At 44.4% G+C, this 22526-nt stretch overlaps 1 protein-coding gene and 1 long non-coding RNA gene across 2 annotated transcripts in view; one reads left to right on the top strand and one right to left on the bottom strand.

Moving 5' to 3' along the window:
* The first annotated feature begins 72 nt into the window (after positions 1-72).
* AKR1D1 (aldo-keto reductase family 1 member D1) overlaps positions 73-22526 on the top strand; it is a 34637-nt gene continuing 12183 nt past the window's right edge. Inside the window, exons 1-3 of the mRNA XM_014869964.2 lie at positions 73-327; positions 16452-16619; positions 20837-20953. Of these exons, the coding sequence (XP_014725450.1) occupies positions 235-327; positions 16452-16619; positions 20837-20953 (378 nt within the window). The 5' untranslated portion in view covers positions 73-234. The remainder of the gene's footprint in view (positions 328-16451; positions 16620-20836; positions 20954-22526) is intronic.
* Positions 8186-14797, bottom strand: LOC148223518 (uncharacterized). The gene is made up of 3 exons (XR_015803644.1): positions 14206-14797; positions 11997-12130; positions 8186-8243 (listed from the first exon to the last, which is right to left on the bottom strand). It is a non-coding gene; the product is annotated as an uncharacterized LOC148223518 (long non-coding RNA).

Below are 22526 nucleotides of genomic sequence, written 5' to 3'. Positions count from 1 at the left end.
GCGGGGCGCGGTGCAGGGCAGCCGCGGGCACACGTGGCTCAGCCCCCCAAAAAGGCGCTCCCCGGCGGCGGGAGAGGGCAGTTCGTCCCGCGGTCCCCCCAGAGCCACCGCCGGTCCGCTCCGTCCAGCCGTCGGTGGGTGCCGGTGCCAGCGGCCGCGGTTGGCTGCGAAGCGGCGGCTCCCGCCCCCTGCGGAGTCAGCCCCGGGTCCGGGGTGGCCCTACCTGCCGGCACGATGAACCTCACCGCCGAGAGCCACCGCATTCCGCTGAGCGACGGCAACAGCATCCCGCTCTTGGGGCTGGGCACCTACGCCGACCCCCAGAAAGTAAGTCCGGGAGTGCCGGGACTCCCCGCGCCGCTGGCGGGGGCAGGTGCCGGCCGCCCTCGCTGCAGCCCCCCGAGCCGCGGCTACCCTCCTCCTTTCCTCCCGTCCCGGCTACTTCTCTCTTTGCTCCTTTCCCCGTGCGAAGTTAAAGACCCGGCTCTACCATAAGCAGTGCGTGGCACGCAGATGAGGAAAGGTAGGAAGAAATAAGAAAAAAATCGCGCCCAGCTTGCGGTGTGCTGCAGCTGCCGCTGTCGCCCACCGCCCCGCGCCGCTGGGCGCACGGGCAGGGCCGCGGGGGACCTGGAGTCGGGACGGTGCCCGGGTGCGATGCCCGGGTCGGGAAGGGATGGGACCCCCGGCAAGGCGGCCGGGAGCCCTCGCCCCCCCGGAGCCAGGAGGGACGGTGCCGTCGGCTCCCCTGCTTTGCCCCCTGCACCCAGCGTAGATAAGATGAGGGATTTCGGACCGTCTTGCGGCTGCCCCCGATACTTTCCAAGTAATGTTCCTGAAACAAAGACTCAAATTCCTGCATCCTGATTCCTGCGGCTCCCACAGCTGACTGCCAGCGGCCAAACCACTCTCAAATATTCTGCATCCTTCGGTTTTGTGCCGGGCAGGCATCCCGTCTGACCGTGCCGGTCGGCTGCCCCGTGGAGGCTGGGGAAGCACACCTGATGCTTCTTCCCCCTGCGGACCTGGGAGCGCAAAGGCAAATCAGTTGCCACTGCCTTTTAAAGCTCTCCTAAACTGCCTGATTTTTCATCAGTTCTCTTCTTTTGTTTGTTTGAAGAGTTGGAAAAGAGGCATCGTGGCCAGAACCCTTCTTGTGTAATAGTTGTGATGCAATGTGTGTGTATGACTCCACATATCACAAGATATTTAAAAGTACCTTTTTAAAAAGAACTCTTGATTAAAGCCGTTTACCAACCACTAATGTACCACGGTGCATCAATAACGATGTCAAATCTTCAACAAACACTACTGCAGGCAATGCATGAGTGATGCAGAAAGAGTGTAAGACGTTCCCAGGACTGCAGATCTCACTGGTTAACGATGCTGGTTTACATGGGGAGAATCAATAGGAATTCACGACTTCAGAGCCTGGGCATTGTCTCCCACACCACTAAACTTTCAGGAGGTATTTTCAGCTAGTGCATTCTTTGAATAATGGTTCTTGAAACAAAATTAAGGTCTCTAACACGAGCTTTGATATAGCAAAGCAGAATGTTGCATAATTCAGTGTCAAAATAGCCCTGAGTGAACTTGAAGCATCTTTTTCCAGACATGTACATCATGCCCCAAACCTTCGCAATTTTTGCCCTAGTTTTAAGTTAAGAAAAATGCAGCTGCCAGCACAAGAGCTCCTACCTTGCTGCACTTCCCGCCCGGAATAACCGTGGCCCGATACTGTGGCATCAAGCAGGGCGCCCAGAGTGGCAAGTAACCTGATGGAGCTGAGAGGGGAGCTGGATGGGATTCCCCTTACGGAGGCAGCTTCTCGGCACTGCTGTTACCCTGCTAAGAATTCATTCTGCAGGAATTCAGCTGTCCCAAAATCAAGAGAGCAGCAGATCTGCTTCTTCTCCCCCCGTCCTGCAAAATCCTGATGCTTCCTTCCTTTGCCCTCCCGTGGCTCGAGGTGTACCGCGAGCCTTTGCACGGAGCTCAATGAGCTAGAATGAATTATTTTTAGGTAGGGCTGGTTTTCAGCCGAATCAGCCCCAGGTAGTGGCTTTTTGCTGTTCACATATACGTCCTTTGTTTTCTACTAACAGAAGGTGGGGAAGGCAGGATAATGCAGGCAGGGCAGGCATTGCTACGGCAACTCCGATTTAGAGCAATTGAAGCCGCTGTGTAACTGTACCCTCAGTGGGGATGGGTGCACGTATCCAACCACCCTTTCTCCTTCCCCCTGCGTTTGTAGGAGTTCGATTTTCCGAGCTTTCTCTTTCTACACGATAAACACGTTAGAAAGTTATGGGTGGGAGGAGGAGCAGAGAAGAGGTAGAGAAAATAGCAGTGATAAGGCACTTGCTACAGTCTCATTTTCGCAGAAGACCAGGTGAAACAATGTGTGTTTATCTTCGGAGCTGGGCTGGAGCTTTACGCTAGGATTAGGGCTGCTATTTGAGTCGAAGACCTTGTCACAGAGAGCAGCTGGGGAGACGCAGCTTGCTGTGGGATTTGTTGCAGAATTGTGCTGCTGGTCGGTGATGGGGCAGGATATTTAAAGTTTACCCGTTTCAAAACGGCTGCTTTGCCGATAAGGGCGGTGGGGGCTTCTGTCAACTCCTTGCCGTGGCAGCGGAGCGCTGCTCGGCTGGGACAAGCTGCCTTACCGAGTGCTGACTTGTGCCTGGTACAACTTCCACCGAGATGCCTGGCGAGGTGTCTGTCCTTTTCCTCCTGCCTCAACAGCCGAGACGCTTTGTGGCAACTCAGGACCCTTTCAAGGTTTAGCTTGAGGAGTGAGGCTATAAACTAGCGCTGACACGTTTCCCTTAATATGCTTAACTATAGCCTTTTGTGGCTGAATTGCTTAAGAAGCAGCATCTGAGCCACCCATTCTCCAGCGGTGGGGGCAGGCAGCTGGTGGTAGCGACGACTCAAGCCAGCCCCAGCACTCTATTTCTGCTCATGAGTCAGATCCCTGCAACTTCTAGTTATTTTGTGCTTTGATTAAAAAAAAAAATACAGAGCCATTCATTTGTCAGATTATTCATCTTGCTCTTGGAGGCAGGTTTTTGATTTTATGCTAGTTTGTTATTTTGATTTTTTTTTTCCCCCAAAGGTTATTCACCCTGGCACCTCCATGTCAGAGCAGCTTGTCCAAAACAAATCTGTTTTCTCAGTGTCAGGCTGGAGCCCAGTAGCTCGTAATGAGCCTGGAGTGTTCTTCCTGAAGTGCAGGAATGTGCTCACTGGTTAAGCCAACCAGGCAGATCTAGTTAGCCATGGAACAGGGAAATCTGTTTCTCCCGCAGTCGGTTAGAAGAAAACAAAGGCAGGAGGCCAGCTTTCACGTTTCAGGCTTTGTCTGCATAAACTGAACAGCAGTGCCTTCAAAACTGAAATGTGTCAGCAGCTTGCCTTGCTCATCTTAAATAACTTAATTGTTCTCCCAAAGACAACTTTGGGAGATAAGTCATACTTCTCTGGTTGTGAAATACTCAACAAAAATTACATCTATTGACAGAAAGTCCCCTGCATAAGTTTACTAGTATATCACTCAACAGGAGCAGAGCTGGACCACTGTAGAAAAGGTCTGTTTGATAATCAGATTCATTTTAATCGAATGCTCTTTTGCCCTAGATGTAAGAAAGCTTTTCTTCTGATTGGATAGAGGTTGGGATGACAATTCAGCTAATTCTTTGGGGTAAAAAGTGCAACGTTGGGGGTTTCTTTTTGCTTTACTCTCCTGCCACAGCAAGAAAATACAATGAAGCTATTGGCTATAAGTCCATGTGCTAACAGGAAGAAAGGAGTCTTCACTGGGTCATAGCATAGAATAGAATTAGCCATAAACTTGGGTTATTTATCAAGAGAAGCACATAAATATTTTTACAAGTTTAATTGGTGTTTCCTGTCCTTATTTTAAAATAAAGGAATGCAATAATTATATAACTATTAAGCTTCACTTTCTTTTGCAGGCAGATTTTCAGTTTTGCATTCTCCTTCATGCAAGGAAGGAGATGTATGATTTGCATTAGATTCTTGCCTATAAAAAATTAGGCTGTTTATTTTACCAAGAATGGACTCAAGTGAGAAAGTGGAAATTTCAGTCACCAATTCCTCTCCCTGTTCTCTCTTCCCTTCCCTAAATATTCCTTCTCCTCATGGGTTTGGGTAGGAACCACAGTGGGAACTGTGAATCAGGACTACCAATACACTCCAGACAGCTTTAAAATTTGAGGCCAGTTCTACCTCTGTTTGGCTCTCTGGATCCTTCTGGCAAAGCCCTGCAAGTGCAGGAGCAGCTCTGCCAAGGCTCCAGCAGATGCACCGTGTCCAGCTCCCCCTCCCTGCGGGCCCCCAGGCTGTTGACCCAATTCTCCAGGGTATTAAATAAATGGTGGGGGTCGGGGGGAGAGGGCAGCCCCACAAGGGAGGATGGTAGAGGAGGACAGGCCCCTGGATGAGCCCCTGGCACTGCCCTGTGCCACAACAGAACCAGACGAGTGCATGGCAGGCTCCCACCACCTCCCAGCACTGATTTTTAGTTCCCAGCATAGCCCATGGAATGGTACTGGTACCCATCTGGAAGCAGATGAAGTGTGGGGACGAGCAGTCTTAGAGGGGAAAGGTGCTAAAAACACTCCTAAATCCTGGAAATCCTATGCCTCGTTAAAACTGCACTTATGCCTGCTTCACTTTATAACTCATCCCTGTCAACACAGCTAAGATCATCAGTCCAGTGTCTCCACATAAATACTCGCTCTTTCCCTGGAAGGTCAAGGGGCCTTGGCCACAGCTCCTCTCCTGCCTTCCTGTTTTGACTGAGGGAGGACAGGGCTTGGAGAGAAGGTTGTAGCAACCGCACTGTACACAGGCGCTGCCTCTGAAACATAAGATTGGGCAAAGCGCTCAAGAATAGCACTGGGTGAGGGCTGCTGGCAAGTTGCAACTTAGCTAAAAATGAGGTTCTGAGGTAGCCAAATCCATTCATAAATTGGAAGCAGTTTTGTGGAATAGTTTCAGGCAAAACAAATGGCAAAGCATTTCATTTTGGGCACTGGCAGTACAAGCTGAGGAATCAAAGAATTATTAAAGCACTTGGAGGTAGCAGTTGCCTTTCCCTGAATAGCCTGCTGGAAAGGGAATCCACATGGGCGGTGGGAAACCAGATTCAGTCCTCCTCTCAGCCTCTGGGGATTAAATTCATATCAGACAGCTCAGGGAAATAACGTGATTGTGGGGTAGGTGATAGCTAGAGAGAGGCAAGAAGAAACACGCACAGGCTGGAGCAGGAGGAGCACCCTACCCATGGGAAAGTACACTGCCCACCAGCCCCACAGCGCTGGATGCTGAAGAACTTGGTATGGCATCCAGCCAGGAGGAAGAGAGACCCATTTCCCCAAATCTTGAACTACCACAAAGTAACCCTTGTGAGTGCCCAGACAGTCTGGGTTTTGTTTAAGAAGAAATTGCTGGTTTGAATCAGGGAGAGGAAAAGTTCATCCAGGGCTCCCAGATCCAGTCTGAGTGACCAAGTTAAAAAAATCTGGTTTGGATAAGTAAAAACACTGTTTTGGCACCCCGAATTACTTTTTACACCCAAGCTAGAAGCTGAACAGAGTAATTTTTCATTGTACAGGTCTAACAGCCTCTAGTGCTCTCATAGGATCATTTATGCCAAAAAGTTCCTCGCACAAGGATGTGCACGCTCAAGCTTTTTCAATCATTTTTAACGGTGCTGGCTGCACCCCTGCTGCAGGCTGCCTGCCTTTGGAGCTGCCATAGCCTGCTGTTAAGTCAGAAGAGGTAATAAGCGATTTGTCCCCATGATGGGATCTGGATCTCTGAGCTGCAGTAAGGGTGGAATTACACACAACTTAATCCCCCCTGTTTTCCTCCTGGAAAGCCACCACTGGCTTCTAAAACAAGATTGGCTGGAGACAGCAATGATTTCAGGTGACTTGTAAAAGAAAGTCACCTGGCCTGACCCAAAGCTAAAAAATAAATCATGTATTGAACATTCCAGTGAGATTTCTGCAGACACTGCTGAGCTTAAATGCTTCCACTTCATGATTTCTTACCTGTAAATTTCTTCTACTCTCACTCAGACAACTGCCTTCCTCCTGAGGTAAACTTGGCTTCTGGGTTTTCTTCTTGAGATGAGAGAGGCAGTGACAAGAGCAGGAGCTGTTCTAACATCTAAGTGTTCTTGCAGCCTTATCTTATTCCCCATGACATTCTATTAAAATAAATTTTTAAAGAATGTACCTTAGTCCTTTTTATGTAAATGATTGCACATGAATATATGTTTGAACTCAACAAGTATGAAGCTAGCTCTTTAATGAAGTGATCTTTGTGAACCTACATGAAATTACCACAGATGTAGGCCAGGGAATTATTTTGTTTTCATAGGTAAAATATTAGGGAACCTGATTTGAACAGATCTAGGGGAGTCAGCTGGGATATTTGGTTACAAAGTCTCTTATTTATGCCTTGAACTTAAGAAGTAAACAAAATTTCTGTTTGGTTTTTTTTTGTTGTTTTTTTTAATTATTTGGCTGTATCTCCTAACCAGCACTTCCAAAAGACATTGTGTCCCTTCACAGGCCCTTTTGGTAACCACCACTGGCTTTCTCAAGCTCTTTGCTTTTTAAGCATTATTACCTCATGCAGTACTAGCTCTTCTTGTCTTCAGGGAGTGCTTTGGAGCAGCAGAGGCACGGCTGGCTGACACATAGCAACATGAGGTCTCAGAGCTGGGATTTCTGAGATGTTTCAGAGGGTAACCTCATGTTCCCTCAGTCTGTGAGGACATCCTAGAATCAAACGTCCAAGTGGAGACTTGTATACCTGAGTCAGGGGTGAAAGGAAGGAGATACATTACTGCAGCCCAGAAAGACAACTGTGCCTGCTCTGCCACGTGTCCTGGAGGGCTCCTTGCCTGCCTGTTAGTAAACTCTTAGCCTAGCCTTCACACTGAACAATATTTATCCTGAAACCCAATATCCACAGACAGATTGCTCAGGGAGTCGTGACTCAGTTAGTTTCGTGCTTGAAGGACTAAACCATACTGCATACATAAACCAAAGTTGCTTGCACAGACTGCAGATGGCATGCCTTTCCTTCAGTGGCTGGCATCCTGGTGTTGAGTGATACCCTCATTGATCAATTGCTCAGATTTTATTCCTTAACTAAATCAGTTACTGGCAAGACCCAGTTGCCAAGAGCAGATAAAGGTAGGATTTCTTGATATTTGGTGCCCAGAAGCCTTGAGGAGGTGCAGCAGTGGGTATCAGCTTTTAGCAGGCAACAGACCAACTTGGCTCTTGGGCAAGAGCTTGTGTGAGGAATCAAGAAACTGCAGTGATCAAGCTCTAGTATTGCCTTAATTCATCCCTGCTGTTTGCTACAGAGGTGGTAAATATGCCAGGGAATAAGTGGTTTCACAAATGAAAGAGTGCTTTCACAGATCAAACTCCTTATAACAAAGAGGTGGTGATACACACTAGAAAGTTAAACTAAATCAAAAGGGTCTCAGAACAAGTTCTGATTTCATCAACGACTTTTGCTAAAAGCTTACTGTTCCGTGACACATTTTGAAATTCCCTTTCTTATATGCTCAAGTGGAATGTCTACTACCTCTGATTTATCTTACATTCTCCTTTTTTCCTCAACCATACAACTTTTCTGTTCTGCCACTGGAGCAGTCTTCCTCCATTTCTTTCAACAAGTGCCTTCAACACTTCCTTCTTTCATGTTTAGCCTCGACCTCTCCTCCTCTGCCTGCAATTGCCTCTTGATGCCTCAGTTCCTGCTAGCTCCCTGTAATCTTGTGTTATACAATGGAACATTTTTGGCTTGCATAAATGTAAGATTGCATCTTTATCTCATTAAGAAAGGAAGCCTAAGTCATATAATTAGAAAAATCAGGTAATTAGAAGAGGTAGATGCTTTTTTCCTGAAATGTGGCAGACTCAAACTCCTAGCTTTTGTGTAAGAACTGCACTTTAACCAGATTTTAAATTTGGATTTGATAAAATTACTTACCATACTCTGTCAACCCAAAGGAAAGATTCCTGCATGAAACTTTCTTGGGGACATGAGCTTTGTTCCTAATACTTTGATTTACACAAACCCCATGGTTCTAAGACATTGATGAATTTGAAAAATGCTTTTTTACCTCCACATATCTTCTCTGATGAAAGTGCTGTGGTTCTGCATTTCCATGAAACCTGAAGCTTAATAGAAAACAAATTGATAGTTACTAATCTCTACTTTGTGCTAATGGCTTCTGTTTCCAGTTGCAAATGCAATAGGTGTCTAATCACGTGTAACACATTAAAAGATGTGTTTACTGAAGTGGTCAACATGTCAAATTCCTAATGAAGAAGAGCCCAGCCTTGTAGATGAGTGTGAATGAAAGACTAACTTTCGAGCTACAAAGTTCATTACCCAAGGAGGGACTACTGAGCAAAATGGACACAAAATTGCTGGTCCTCGAAAACTGTTTATTTTTTAGTTTGCTATAAGGAGCATATTGTGCTGAGAACAACTTCTTCCCCTCCTCCTGGCCACCCCAGCATGCCAAAAACAAAACCCCTTCTTCTTAAAATGATAGTACCTCTAACCTATGATGACATCTCAGCTGCTACGTGAAAACAATTTCAGACTGCTCCAGGACCAAGAGCGGTATCCCCATACAGAGCCAAGGACTTGCACTAATGAGTCCATTGGCAGCCAGATAATTGCCAGGCCTTGTGCAGTGATGCCTGCCTAATCCAAGCAGAGGGGCTGACTCTTGCAGCCACCCTGGCACCGTGTCATTTGGCTCCCAAATGTGGTACCAACACGTGCAGACTTGGAAGCGGCAAAAACGCTCCACAGGAAAATGCTCCCAGAACAAGGGGGGGTTTAGGAGGTGACAACTTTGTCTGGCAGTCAGCACAACCTTTGGATGGTGGATATCAGGTACCAACATGACCCACCAAACTATGTGTCTGTCTGTGACACAGGGAAGAATCGTGTCTGATCACTCCAGATCCAAAACTAATAGAGGGTTAATCCAGATAAGCTTTTAGGACAGTAGCACTACTCAAAACCAGTCACAAGGATTCTTATTTGAAAAATAACCAAACAGAGAACAGACCTTTTCCATTCCAAAGCTGCGTGCTGCAGTGACAAGCACTAGCTGTTTCAATATACCCCTCTTCCAAAAACTACAAAGTTAGCTGTTACCAGTGCAATAATACTAAGCCAAATATTGACACCCAAAAAATAGTATTCTTCTCTTTTCCTATGGCTTTCTAAATATGCTGGGTTTTTTTCAAAGCCAACTTAAAAGCCACAGGGAAAGTCATTCTATCTAAATAAAAGTTAAGAAGATTGTTGAACAGAAGATGAGACAGGCAATCACTGGCATTGTTGAAGAGGGGAAAAACTGAACCCCTACGAGTGAGTAATCGGGATTACCACAACTGAAAGATACGCTTTTTGGCAAGAACATTTAGAGCCCAATTTTCCAGGCAAAGCTCCATTTTTAAAATGTCCCTGACCGACTCCATACGTTAAATATGGCTGTGCACTCCTTTGTGTCCCTGATTCCCCACAGTTCTCCAAAAAACAGTGTAAGCATGTTCTTGCAGCTCATGTGGGAAGCTAACATCTGGATTGTCTCTTTGGTTGACCTAGGAGGCCAGATTTGTCAAAACTTGAAAGCACTGTGCAGAAAATGCCTCTCTGGGCTTCGAAGCCAACTCTTGTTGGTTCAGCTAACTAGGTGGTGGAATTCCCCAAGTTTTACATTTGCCTTTGCAAACACTTCTTCGAACTGGCGCCAGAAACCTCTCCCCTTTAACTCTAGGGAATGAAACAGAAGGGCTACTGGCAACCTTTTCTTCTCTTTTATTGCACAAGCTAGTGCTTTATCTTCCACTCGTACCTCACACATCCCTGTGATTGCATTGCTTGTCTGAAGGGTATTTTGATAGCACCCACCCTCCCAGATAGATCCATGCTTTCCAGGCCCAGCCAGCTGGGTGCTGTGTCCTCCAGCTCTTCAGGAAACTTTCCCAGTCCAACCCACTAGAACTGTGAGCACAGGGACCCGAGTGTGCACATCATGTTCTTGGTTTGCTTTAATCCTTTTGCTGCCAGCAGAAAGCTATGGCAGCTCTTTAGCTTCACCTTGCATTAACTGACTTTGTGTCGGGTGAAAAGTTGCAGCATTCCTAAAACTGAGGATTCTGCAATCAAGTGTTAAAAATAACTCCAGCACCCTCTGCCAGTTACAATAATAAGGCTTTCCTGAAGACAGCTTTGGCTAAATCCTAGAATAACAATGTCACAGGAATTCTAGAAATGCTAAATCTGCAGTTATGCAATCTAATTTCTCCCGTATGGACAAACCCCATGCTTGAGGCCACTGATAGAGCATCAAGTTGGAGGAGAAAGGCACCCCTTCTCCACCTTCATTCGTGGTGTGACACAAGGCCACAAGTGACACCATTCCCCCCATCTTCTCTGCACATATTTGCTGTCCTCCACCTTCCAAGGCAACACAGTGCACGACATAAAGCAAAGTTCTGGGCTGGCACAGCAGCCTGTGGCTCTTAGCTGTGCTCTCTGCCTCCTTTCCCAGCTCTACCTGCTTTTGCAGAGAACCCTTTGCTGGGTTTTGCTTCCTGGATGGTGGCTGCCAGTACTTCCGGGGGATGAAAGCCAGATTTTCCTGTGTATGAGAGAGGGAGATGTGCTGGCGGTTGCATTTTCCAAGAAAGAGGTGTACAGTACAGCTTCTCTTTTACAAGATTAAACAATTCTAAGAATGTACCCTTGTGTGGCTCATATCCTCTGGCTTTGTAAACTCAACCTGTGCTTTCCTACAGGGCCTTCAGTACACATGCTTTCTATGCTCTGTTCCTAACATCTTAAGCCAATCCTTTTTGCCAGTTTGTCCAGAAAACAGGCAAATGGAAATAAGCAACTGGGCTTCTAGAAACTTGCATAAGAATCTGTGTGTGAGTGCCGAGCTCTGATGAAGGAGGCTCTGAGCCCAGGAATGTACCTACTTTCTCCTTCCTGTATTTAGCTGACTAAGATTCCTAAACAGCGGCTCCACATCCTAAATTATAGGTTTGGACTGGAGCACTTGGCCCATGGCTTGGATGCCTTGTGTAATTCTGCTGCAGCTAAACTCAGATTTTTCCAGAAGATGGCCCTATGTCTCCTAACACTTCAGGCTTTTCCCCCAGGATCATTATTCCCAGCTGAGAGACTGCAAAGCATTCCACTAAACAGGTGAGATGTTCAGGACTAAGATAAAGGGCTTCTTCCCTGAAGTGCTGCTTCCTCTGCTCTCATGTGCTGCTGGCACTGGTGCAACTCTGTAAAGCTGCTCCTGTAAAACAGGGCAGAGCAGAATCTGGGAGCCCGAGTCAGACTGCTTTCCTTTACCATATGCACTAATAAAGAATAGATAATAATACTGATGTTAAGACATAAAAGCAGTGACTACAGTAGCAGTTCACATGGTTTTGCAAGATTATAATCTACTGCCAATGTTAGCTTTGTCTTTGGAGATAGCCCTCTTAATCAGCTGGAAAGCCAATGGAAACATGACCAGAAAAAGATGCTACAGAAAAACCAAAAGAATTGGAGAGCAGCTGAACTGTGACACTAAATAACAGGAATAAGTCAGACAACCACTAACACTGCTGAGTAAATACTGTTCTACTTGAGTTGGAAGAGAAAAACTCATGGGTATGCCTGCACAAAAATATTCTCCTGTGGCTTGATCACATTCACTCACAAACAAAACTGAAGCTGAACCATTTGCTATGGTAGGGAGAATAGGTTTTGACAAAATGGGATGTGATGGAAGGTGTCTGGAATAAACATTAAAAATTAGGAAAGTTTATGGTCTCAGAGGAAAAAGAGAGCAGACCCTTTCAGACAGACAGAGTTGATGAAGCACATTGCTTTTTCAGACTTACAGAAAGTGGTAACTGGCCAGTTGGCTACTTCATCTGTGGAGAAGGGGCCAAACTGCTGCTTCATTTCTTTCAGTGAAGGTGCATATCTGAGTCTGCTCCTCCAGCCCTTCTGTTGGATTTATTTATCATGGAGCCTGAAGGAAACAGATACCAGTTAAATCTGTCATGCATGATGGTAAATCAGCCAGTTTACAAGCTATTGATTGATAGAGGGAATAATTGTGTCTCTTGTTTCCTTAAACTTTATGACCTTAAAAATAACACAGATGCTATTGAAGAAATTTATTAGTGATTGAGCAAGTCCTCCTAGTCAACTAAACAGTTGTTCTTTTATCATATAATGTGCAATAAATTTAATATGGTTCTTTGGCACAAATTAGTGACTGTCTGCAAGAGCACTGAAGATAAATACCTGACTTACAGTGCACAAGTGGTTATAAAACTCCAGTTTCAAAACAATCCTCAATCAAAGTAGCATAGTTGCAAGGCATGCTGATTGGAAGGTGAAACATTAATTACGGTGAAGGATCAAGAACACCTCTTATCTACTCTTAAATAACAAGTAATAAAGAAGCAGAGATTTGTTTTAAGACCAAAGCTAGAGAGTCCTGAATTACTCCTACTAAAAAAGCACAAAGGTTGATGATACAGAGACATTTCAGTATTTGTACTACTCTAAAAGTGAGCCCTGCTCATTCAGGAATGGTGCAAGAATAAAGCCCTATCTGGAATGAGTAGGCAGAACAGGCAACTGCATTTTAGGTAACATACTGAGTATAACCTGAAGGAAGGAGGGGAAAGAGTTCTGTGGTTCTGAGTAGAATAAGGTGGTTCCCCATGGCCAAACAGCCTGGGAGGTGCTGCTCCATCAGCTGCTGTGATAAGTGGTGCTGACCCTTATACAACACAGACACATTGCAAATTTCTATCTGCACTTAAATAAAAGTTGGTTTTCAGTTCATAACCTTTGATCTAGTCACTACTGGAGACCAATGAAAGACAGAAGGGATTTAAACACCTCAGACTGAGCAGCAAAGTAGAGGTGAAAGATCCAGGTTTGTGCTTTCTCTGATGGAAAGGTGGATGAACTGTGGGGATCTGAGTCACCCAACTTTGGTCTGTCAGGAAACAATGGAATAAGACACGACACCTAAAGTAACACTTCTAAAAAGTGGCAATACCACAACATGACTAGCCTGTACAACTCATCAGCACAGTTTACCACAGCCCATTACTGCAGGATTTGGAAGGATTAAATATGTGAAATGCCAGAAATGATAGTTTCTCCATTAGAATGAAAATAAACATATGGTATAAAGTTTCCAGACTCACAGATGTCTCAGACCTTCAGCTGGGATGGTTCAATAGAGGCAATATTTTCCAAAAACTGTTCCCTAGATTGCTTTGCATTTTTATATGAAGCACCTTAGACCAGAATCTGTCAGAACTAATATACCACATCAGATGAAATGGACTAGTGCAATAAAAACATATATTTATATAATGTAAACCCATCTCCGGCCATTGGTAATCAAGACCTGATCCAAAGAAAGCCATCCCGAGCCCCTAAAGAATGATGTTATTCCTTGAGATGGAGGAGTCTTTCACAAGATTATTTGTACAGATGTAAGCCCCAGGTAAAAAATTAAGAAATTCACAGAAGTTCAGCATTAACACAAGTAAACAGATTCAGCCAAAAGCAGATGCAGTAACTGCAAGCATTTTCCTCTATTCTACCCTCCTTCCATGTCTGAAACTGTGCTGTTCCCTTACATGTGAGACTCTACCTTTCCTCGCCTATTCCTTCTGCTTTTCTTACTGACCAAACTGGCCCTGGTGACTGAGAAAAGATGCAACATTTCCTTGCCTGGTAGAGTTTAGTTTACAGCGTCAGGAAACAACAGGAGCTGTGTTCATGCAATCTCTCAAGAGCATGAAGAGGGGAAATTCTAGTACTGAGTTCACCTCCCATTTTCAGTCTCTTCAACAATTGGAAAAAGTAAAAAAAAATATTTTTTTTTTTCAAAATCTATATTATGGTAACGCATCACTGTCCTGTAAATGCTCTGCTTTCACACGCTTGGTAAAAGTCAACAGGCTGAAGAAATCTAGAAGACACACTGTTTGCAAAATCACGTTTCAGAGAGAAAAAACCCTGATAGCCCTTTTGGAAATACACTTTTCTTTCAGATAACTAATAATCACTTACGCTTGAGCTCCCCAGACCTTTCAGCTGAGCCCTGCTGCTCTGTGCCAGCCAGCCTGAGTTTTGCCACTGTGGCTCCAGCCTCGTGCAGCTCATTGCCGGGGCAGAGGTCTGAGGTTACTGTCATCAGTCACCGCAGGCTCGCAGTACTTGTGGCAGAGCTTTCATCCTGATGCCTCTCTCAAATCCTCTCCTGCAGGTTCAGGCAGGGACAAAGCAGAGAACATGTTGGAGATTGCCATTGCTCCGTGCCTCGCACTTCTGTAACGCTGCCCAGCGTGCTCCAGGTGAAAAGTAGCCACAGAGTGTGCCTGAAAAGCTGGTACCTGCCATGGCCTTCCTTGCATCCCACCAACAACCAGCAAAGGGCCCTGCCAGGGGCTGAGCTTGCTTTTGGGAAGCTTCCACAACGAAAGCAGCAAAGCACTGAAACAAGTGTTTCATTGTCTCCCTCAATTAAGCACACAGTATTGCATCATCACTGCTGTAAATACTCTGGAGTGCCAAATTGTGCTGTTTTGCTTCTAGGCCCTCATTCAGGTCTGTAATAAATCAGGGCACGTGTGAGTGGCTTTGCATTTTAAGTAACCTTTAGGCACTGCATGCTGGAGCAGAAAGTTCCTCCCAAGCCCAAACAGAAGTTGGTCCATTTTGTGTCCTTCAGAGTCAGCCAAGATGGGGCACTGAGCAAGGCTGGAATATGGTGCCATTATCCCAGAATGATCTGTCACCAGTCTATAGTTCTGGGACTAAAAGACATCTCCAGTTGTCTTCAGCAGTCCTTCAAAGACTTTTCTTTCATGAACAAGGAAGGGAAGACCAATGTCCTTAATCATTGAAGCATCCTCTAGCAGTTATGAGTTTCATGCCTTCTAGTTCAGCAGGTGGTGGAACAGAAGCTGTTTTTTTCATGACAAACTCATGGGCAGCCAGGCCAGTGGCAGCTGTAAAAGGACAGGTAGGAGAGAGAGGAAGGAGAGCTATTGCTGTGGTGAAAATGGTCCTTCCCAACAACACTTACCGCCAGGCCTGCTTCTCTTCTTCCCTTGGCATTGTCAAAAACAACAAATCTGACATCCTCTCTTCACACCATCTCATTTCCAGACACCTCTGGCATCTGTTTTCTTCACAGGAGAAGCAGCATGGACTTGGCCCTACACTAGCAGACAGTAAAATCCAACTCCTGCCATTTGTTGTTGACAGACAGCAGCACAGCAGAGCAGATTGGCTTGGCCTACCTCTCAGTTTTTCTTAAAGTGAATCAGATGTCCCTGTTGCAGCAGAGCAATGCCCATGAGAAGGATGAGAGAAGAGCGTTGCTGCATGCCCTTGGCCACCACCACTTAGAGCTGCTCTCTCGTTTTAAAAAGTGTAGGAACCATAAGTTGTTTTCAGTACAATTTTAGTGACCAGACAAATAATGTCAGTAATCAGTTTTTTGCTTTTTTGCTTAGTTTGGCCCACATGTAATTTTACTTGCCACATTGGAAAATATGGAAAATATGACTAAAAAACAGCTTACTCTGAATTTTGGCAATGATGAGCAAACATAAATGCAGCACACAGTACAAAAATGTCATTTACTAGGAGGTTTCTTGGGCTCATCTTAAACTGAAGCAGTAAAACATATATAAATATACACAAAAGCAACTACTGTTTCTTAACCACACAGTAAAGCAGCTGTTCAGAACCAGGAATACCAGTAGATAGTCCTGACCTTCAGATTGTGATACCAACAATGCTAAGTTGACTTGAGGAGAAAGAAGTCAAATCCAAATTCCTGCACTGCTGCAAGGCACAAGCTATTCAAACAGCCTCTGACCAGCAGGTGGTTGACCAGCTCTGCTCAACCAAAAAGTCATCTTCCCCTTGAGTAAGTGATTTTATCAAATGGCTGCTGTAGGAGAGCCTTTGCTCTCTAGATAAGAAACTCTGAAATTTTAATATCAAATGCATTCGATTCTACTTCCTGAGGATGCTAGTATTCTCTCTTTCACAGAGACAGTGAGACCATTTTTTATTTGCTGCCTTTTCCCAGTTTAACCCCACATGCTCAACAGTTTTGAGAAAAAAAGCACACAGCACTTTTTCATTTGGAGGCTGGAACGTGGTTGCCTGGGGAGGTAAGGGATGGCCACTCAGGATGAACTACACCACGAATCTTGCCCATATCTCAGGGACTCTCTAGCACTGAAGGAGAGGTAAGCAGTAGGCTGACCCTATGTTCATTCTTTTCCTTCTCCCATCAGACTCCCAAGGGCTCCTGTCTGGAGGCAGTGAAGATTGCCATCGACGCTGGTTACCGCCACATTGACGGTGCCTTTGTCTACTTCAATGAGCACGAAGTGGGACAAGCCATCCGGGAGAAGATTGCTGAAGGGAAGATCAAGAGGGAAGACATCTTTTACTGTGGCAAGGTGAGAACCTGCACTCAGATTATTTACACTAAATCCAGGATTTCCGTGAATGGTCTTTCTTAAGAATGCTGGCAGTCAACATCTGGAACGTTTCCTTACAGATTCAACATCCTTTATTTTTCTTTCCTAGCATTACCAGAATGCTGCAGATCTTTATGAACACTAGGTTTGCTGTGAGGCACAGGAATCACTGTTGCTCTCTGATAGCAATGGGAACCATGCAACATCCCTTCTGCTTAGTATTGTAGGCACCTGCAAGTTAAAACCACAGCTGCACTCAGTCTAAAGTGCTGCCTAACCTGTTACTGTGCCACACGTGGTGTTGTCATACACAGAGCCCCAGCTGGACAATGATCCTGCAACTGAGCTATTTTCTGTTAGAGCAATTCCCTGCACAGGTTTGCCATGAGGTTGCACAATGAAAGGGGTGGTAGCAAGCACGTGCATGCCAGTGTCTGTGTATGGGAGAAGAGCAAGTGCCTACATTGGTACTACTGCCAGAAAATTACTCATCAAGCTACACCCTTAGTTACTGTATCACCTGTCATTAAAAAGTGTTAGGATGGTGAATCAACTTATTTGGAGAGAAGATGTCATTACACTTCTGTTCTAGAGCAATGAGGCTGGAGTAATGTATGAGATATTTTATACATTCAAGTCTTAACCCTGTGACTTGACTCTCTTCTAAAAGAGTGAAATCCCTTGTCCAATGAAGTGTCTGACAAAAGCTGTCACAACTAAGATGAATTACCCCAGGTATAAGAGAGCTCATTGCACATTGAAGAATAAAGACTGATGGTGCCTGTTCAGTTTCTAAGGGAGTTTATGGCCTCAAATAGTCCTTCCTGCAGTGCTTCTTTGAACATATCAGACTAATATTTTCCCTTTTTCCTTTCCCAAATAAGACGTAATCCACAATTACTCAACAGACTTGCAAATAAACACCACTGTTCCTAGAGTGAAAGATCCCATGGGATGAGAGGCCTGGCTTACTGTGAGCAATTTTGTTGAGTTCTATGATCTGGGAAAACTAAGCTTCAGATTGGATAGTTTGCAGACCAAGTGGATTTTCAGCAGTTATAGACCAATTTCCAAGTACAGCAATTTCCAATCTGTAAAATATGCACCTCTTTTCCAAGTTTCCTGCTTGGTTTTACTGATAACAACTTTGCCCTTCTGAGAAAAGCCTCACGTTCTCAAATTCTCTGCCTTTATCAGGGGAATTTCTCAGTCTCTCATGTGCCAAATATGTTGATTTGGATGAGAGAAAATATTTGGTTTCAATAGTTTTATAGTTTCATTACTGCAAATTATAAGTAATATTATTAATCAAAATCACCAATCTGTGCCAAAAGGTTAGAACCAGATGTCCTAACAATTTTGAGTATTTTAACTTTCTCAACTGCTTCCCCTGCAGTTTATTTGCCCATATTAACCTTTAGACTCTATGAAAGCACGTCTCCTGGTAACATTTCCAAACTTCCTTTATTTATTAAGCCTTTCTGTATTCAGTTGTCTGATCTGATCACCAGATGATTTTCCTAGTCAATAATCACTACTTAAACACTGAGTCATTTGGAAAACAGCAGGTCCTGCAAGCCACAGGGCTGCAACACACAGCACCACAGCAGCCAATGCCTGTGCTCCCAGCCTGCTGTCAGTGAGATGATACACACATGGATTTCTCTCACAGTTATGTCCTGTTTGTGCTTGACAAAACGTCAGCTGCTCAGGGTGACAGTCCCTTATAACACTTCTACAATCTTGAAAATAATTCAAAGACAGAAACGGAAAATACTCTGCAACTAATTCAATTCATCGCAATCCAGAATTTTCACAGTTTCACTCAAAGCTCTCACAGCACCTCTGAACTTCCCAGAAGGAGTGAGAGTGGATCTCCTTTGCCTTATGTATCTTTAGTTCAAGGTACCTCACAAACTTAGGCATCTTACAAGCTACAGGCAAATCTCAACCCAGTAGATACTTCAGGCACTACAGAAGTTAGCTACGTTTTCTGCCTTACTGACATCAGAAGTACTGGGAATTCCCAAGAGCCTTCAGACTCAAGCCCCTGGTGCAGATGTTTCCTTAAGCAAAGATGCTGCAGATGGAAGGCTGATCCATCAGCAGGGACTGGGGGGAGCAGCCCTGCTGAGTGGCAGCATTACTGGAGCAGTGACCCGGTGTGATCGTGCTGCATCTGCCAGTTGAAATCATCAGCACTTGCACTTGGCTCTCGCTGCTGGCTGCCTGATCAGGCACAGCAGGCTCAGCATCCAGAAATTTTAGAGGTTTTATATCAACTGCCAACATCTCACTTGGCTTAAACAGCAAGACCTTTTTGGTCTCCTCTTTCATCCCAGGATATTTCTTTCATTAAACTAGAAGTAACATTTCCAGGAAATGTGGTGTCCTAAAATGCCAAAGCCAGCTGGCAGCTTTGACTGCTCAAACATGGGTTCTACTTAGGTAGATAATACAATAACTTGTACAAATCATGAAAACAGTTATGAAACTCTCATGTTTCCATGACATCGATGTATTGACATAGCACAAACGTTTGCTATTTTTAAAGGCTGGTTCTTCAGAACTTCTGCAGTATTAGAGGGAAGTACATTCACTGGCAAATGCTGAGCTCAAGAGAACTGGGCTAGAAAGGTCACTCAGAAAAACTACTTCTAGGCAATATATCTCGGATTGCCAGATTTCTAAAACACAGTAACAAAGTGAACATGAAGGGTCTACAAAGTCATTCCCTTACTTAAATAAAAGTTAAACTCATTTTGAATGTAAAATGTTTAAAAAACACATAGACCAAAGGTTTTCAGTAAATTCAGTGGAACAACTTTAAACTCTCGAGAACAGAACCTTGGTCCTCCTTCTGTAGTACACCTTAGCCTCTTACCACTGCCTGCTGATCATAAACTCTTCACATCTTGCAGCATACAGTTGAGAAAGACCTAGAATTAATTTCCAGGTGTTTTGTTTGTCACCTTAGGGCAGATGTCCTGCTCTCATTACAACTTAACATGTCCTTGCTTCTGTGGGCAGAACTGAGCAGATTGTTTTCCCAGGGAATAACTGTAACATAGTTCAAAAACAAAGCAAGAATCTAAAATAACTCAAAACTTACACAGGCTATGCCCTTTAACACCTGTAATCAACATCTTCTCCCATAAATCACAATTCAAGTTTTGTGTCTATTCTCTACCTCGGCATGCAGTGGCTGTCAGCTTTGGTGGCAGAACTGACTAGACAATGACCATACTAGCAAACAGCAGCCAACAAAAGTTGGAAAACAAAAACCTCAACGTGACTCCACACAGTTAGTTTTGTAAGTTGAAAAAAACCCAAGAAAATAGCCCAACTTATTGCGTGCGTTCATTCAAATGGCACTTTAAACCTTCTATTGTGTGTTAATTCTGCTACAGTTAAAATCGACAAAACCCAATCACTTCACAAAGAGCTCCTGGTTACTAATTACCATGCTATGGTTTTATCCTTGTAAGAGACTTTCATCAGCAAAGTTTAGCTAGAGATAGTGCTGAACACTCACCAGCTAAGCACACTCCATAGCAACCTCGGGGCATAACCCTGGAAGGAAGCAGTTTGCATTAAAGAGGTACAGAAGACTGTGCTTTAACTAATCACACTTGCATTACAGTGACTAAACACAAACACATCTTCCAGACAGGGGAATAAGAGAAAACTTCCCTAGGTCAGGCAGTCTCTCAGGCTCCACGACCACAGGAGAAAACCAGAAGATTCTCTTAGTGCTGGGTGCTTGGATGTTCAATAGCTTACTCATATGACGCCTTCAAGAATAAAACTGACCACAGATTCCTTGTGGGAACAAAGTTTTTCAGAGAAAGCATATTCTTGGAAAACAAAAGGAGTCTGCCTATATTCATTGAGCAAGAGTTTGCAATACATTCAGCTCAGAAGAACCTGTGTTGTAATTAAAAAAATACATAATGGCTTTACTGGGTCAACACTTCATTAGTCCAGGGCAAGAATTCCTGCTTTAACCTCTGCACCTGGCTCTGACAGAAGACAAGGTAAGGCCCTCACCTCTGCCTTGCAGGCATGGAGAACATGATGTCTTTGCATAATGGGCTCTGTCTGAAAGACAAGAGGAAGGGAGTGTGTGTTGGGGGACTTCAGCTGGTTCACTGTTCCTCCTGGCACCCCAAAAAAGCCTGTGCTTGCCTCCCCAGCTGTGGAATACCTGCCACCCCCCAGAACTTGTGCGTCCCACGCTGGAGAAAACCCTGAAGATCCTGCAGCTGGACTATGTTGACCTCTACATTATTGAGCTGCCAATGGCTTTCAAGGTAAAAAGAAAAGTTGCTTAGAAAAAGTGCATGAACTTAGCTTGAACCAAGATCTCCATCTTGCATATTCCTTGCAGCTTCCAGCCTATGTTGTCAACAGCATTTTGGGCAGATAACCTATGTATTTTGATATATACCCCATACATGTATTTCTGGGCACTACCAACCCAAAGAAAGGCTTATGGTGGTGTGAGAACAGGCCAGGAGAGATGTTGCTTGGACCCTTTCTGCTGGAAGGACAGGTCTCTCATCTGTGGTTGAGCAGTTCCTACTCTGAAAAATTACCACAGCTGAGCAGTACATGTGTCTGAATCCCCTCTGAGCCATGAGGAGAGTCACTGGAGAAGTCATACAAAGCAGCAGGCCAGGGGCAAAGTTTGAAGAAGGAGACGGAAAGGTTAAAAAGTCACCAAGTTTGGTTTCCTTACTCTGTCCCAAATTGAAGCTGCTGGGCAAATCGTGGTAATGATCTTAATCTCCATAACTGCAGTGCTCAGCTTCACTAGATCCCAACTGGTGCCAGGCATGAGTTGTCCATCTCTCATTCTAAAATGTTCAACTCTGACATTCCCTCATACTGCTGGCTCTGGGCAACTTGTAGGCAAAACCTTTGAATGCAGGGAGCTCACATCATAGTTACATGACTCTCTCCTCAAGTCCACAAACTTTCTGCTTTCACAGCTTTTTGTACCTTGTTTTACAATTTCCCTCTACAAGTACATGATATAAAGGCAAATGAAATGAAGAGAATGATATTCAAAACATTTAAGTGGTTTTGAACTAATTAAATCTTTTCTTCTAAGAGAGAATAGGGTCAGGCAATTAGTTGGTTAATTGTTTCTGAACAAGGTTGGAGCTTTAAACTGGCCTATTTTTGCAAGAAAGGTAGACCTCTGAATATAAAAATCATATTTTGCTGCAGACTCCAAATTACTAGAACAATCAGATAGGAAGCAATTCACCAATGAGGCTATCACATTACACTTGCAGCCCTTTTTTTCCCCCTGAGGAGGCCATATCCCACTAAGACCTGTATAGGAGTAACCAGACTCTGATATTAAAATTTTATTTATACAGTCACACGTATGGAATCCTTTTGGGTACATTTTTGAAAATTTCCCACCACTAGCAATTTCCTGTTTCCTTTTTCTTGTGTTTGTATTCTTTAGTAGTTCATTCTCCCACATAGTGAAGGTCATTGTCTCACAATATAAAGATATAGACAGCTGGCTTTAAAGTAATGTACATCTGACTCCCTGAGGCTTGTATCAACAATCTTGAGTAGCTAAAGGAGTAGCAGACCTAGACATTCATTCATGTTTCTCATGAGAGGAGAGAAAAAAAACCACCTCCCTTTCTTCCTGAAAAATATACACTTTTCTATGTCAAATACAAAATGAAAAAAACCATCCTTTTGCAGTGGTGACAGGTTTCCTTTCTTTGCTCCCTCTCTCACAAATACACCCATCCTGCTTGTGATGCTTGCCTTTGATGAGGAGCATGCAGATGTAACTCTAAGAAACTCCTACTCTCCCCTAGCCTGCAAACATTGGTGTTTTCCATCCCAGAAGTC

Source organism: Sturnus vulgaris, chromosome 5 (genome assembly GCF_052056855.1).
Source record: "Sturnus vulgaris isolate bStuVul1 chromosome 5, bStuVul1.hap1, whole genome shotgun sequence".
Taxonomy (NCBI): domain Eukaryota; kingdom Metazoa; phylum Chordata; class Aves; order Passeriformes; family Sturnidae; genus Sturnus; species Sturnus vulgaris.
The sequence above is the reverse complement of the archived record's forward strand: the minus strand, read 5'-3'. Positions and strand labels throughout refer to the sequence as shown.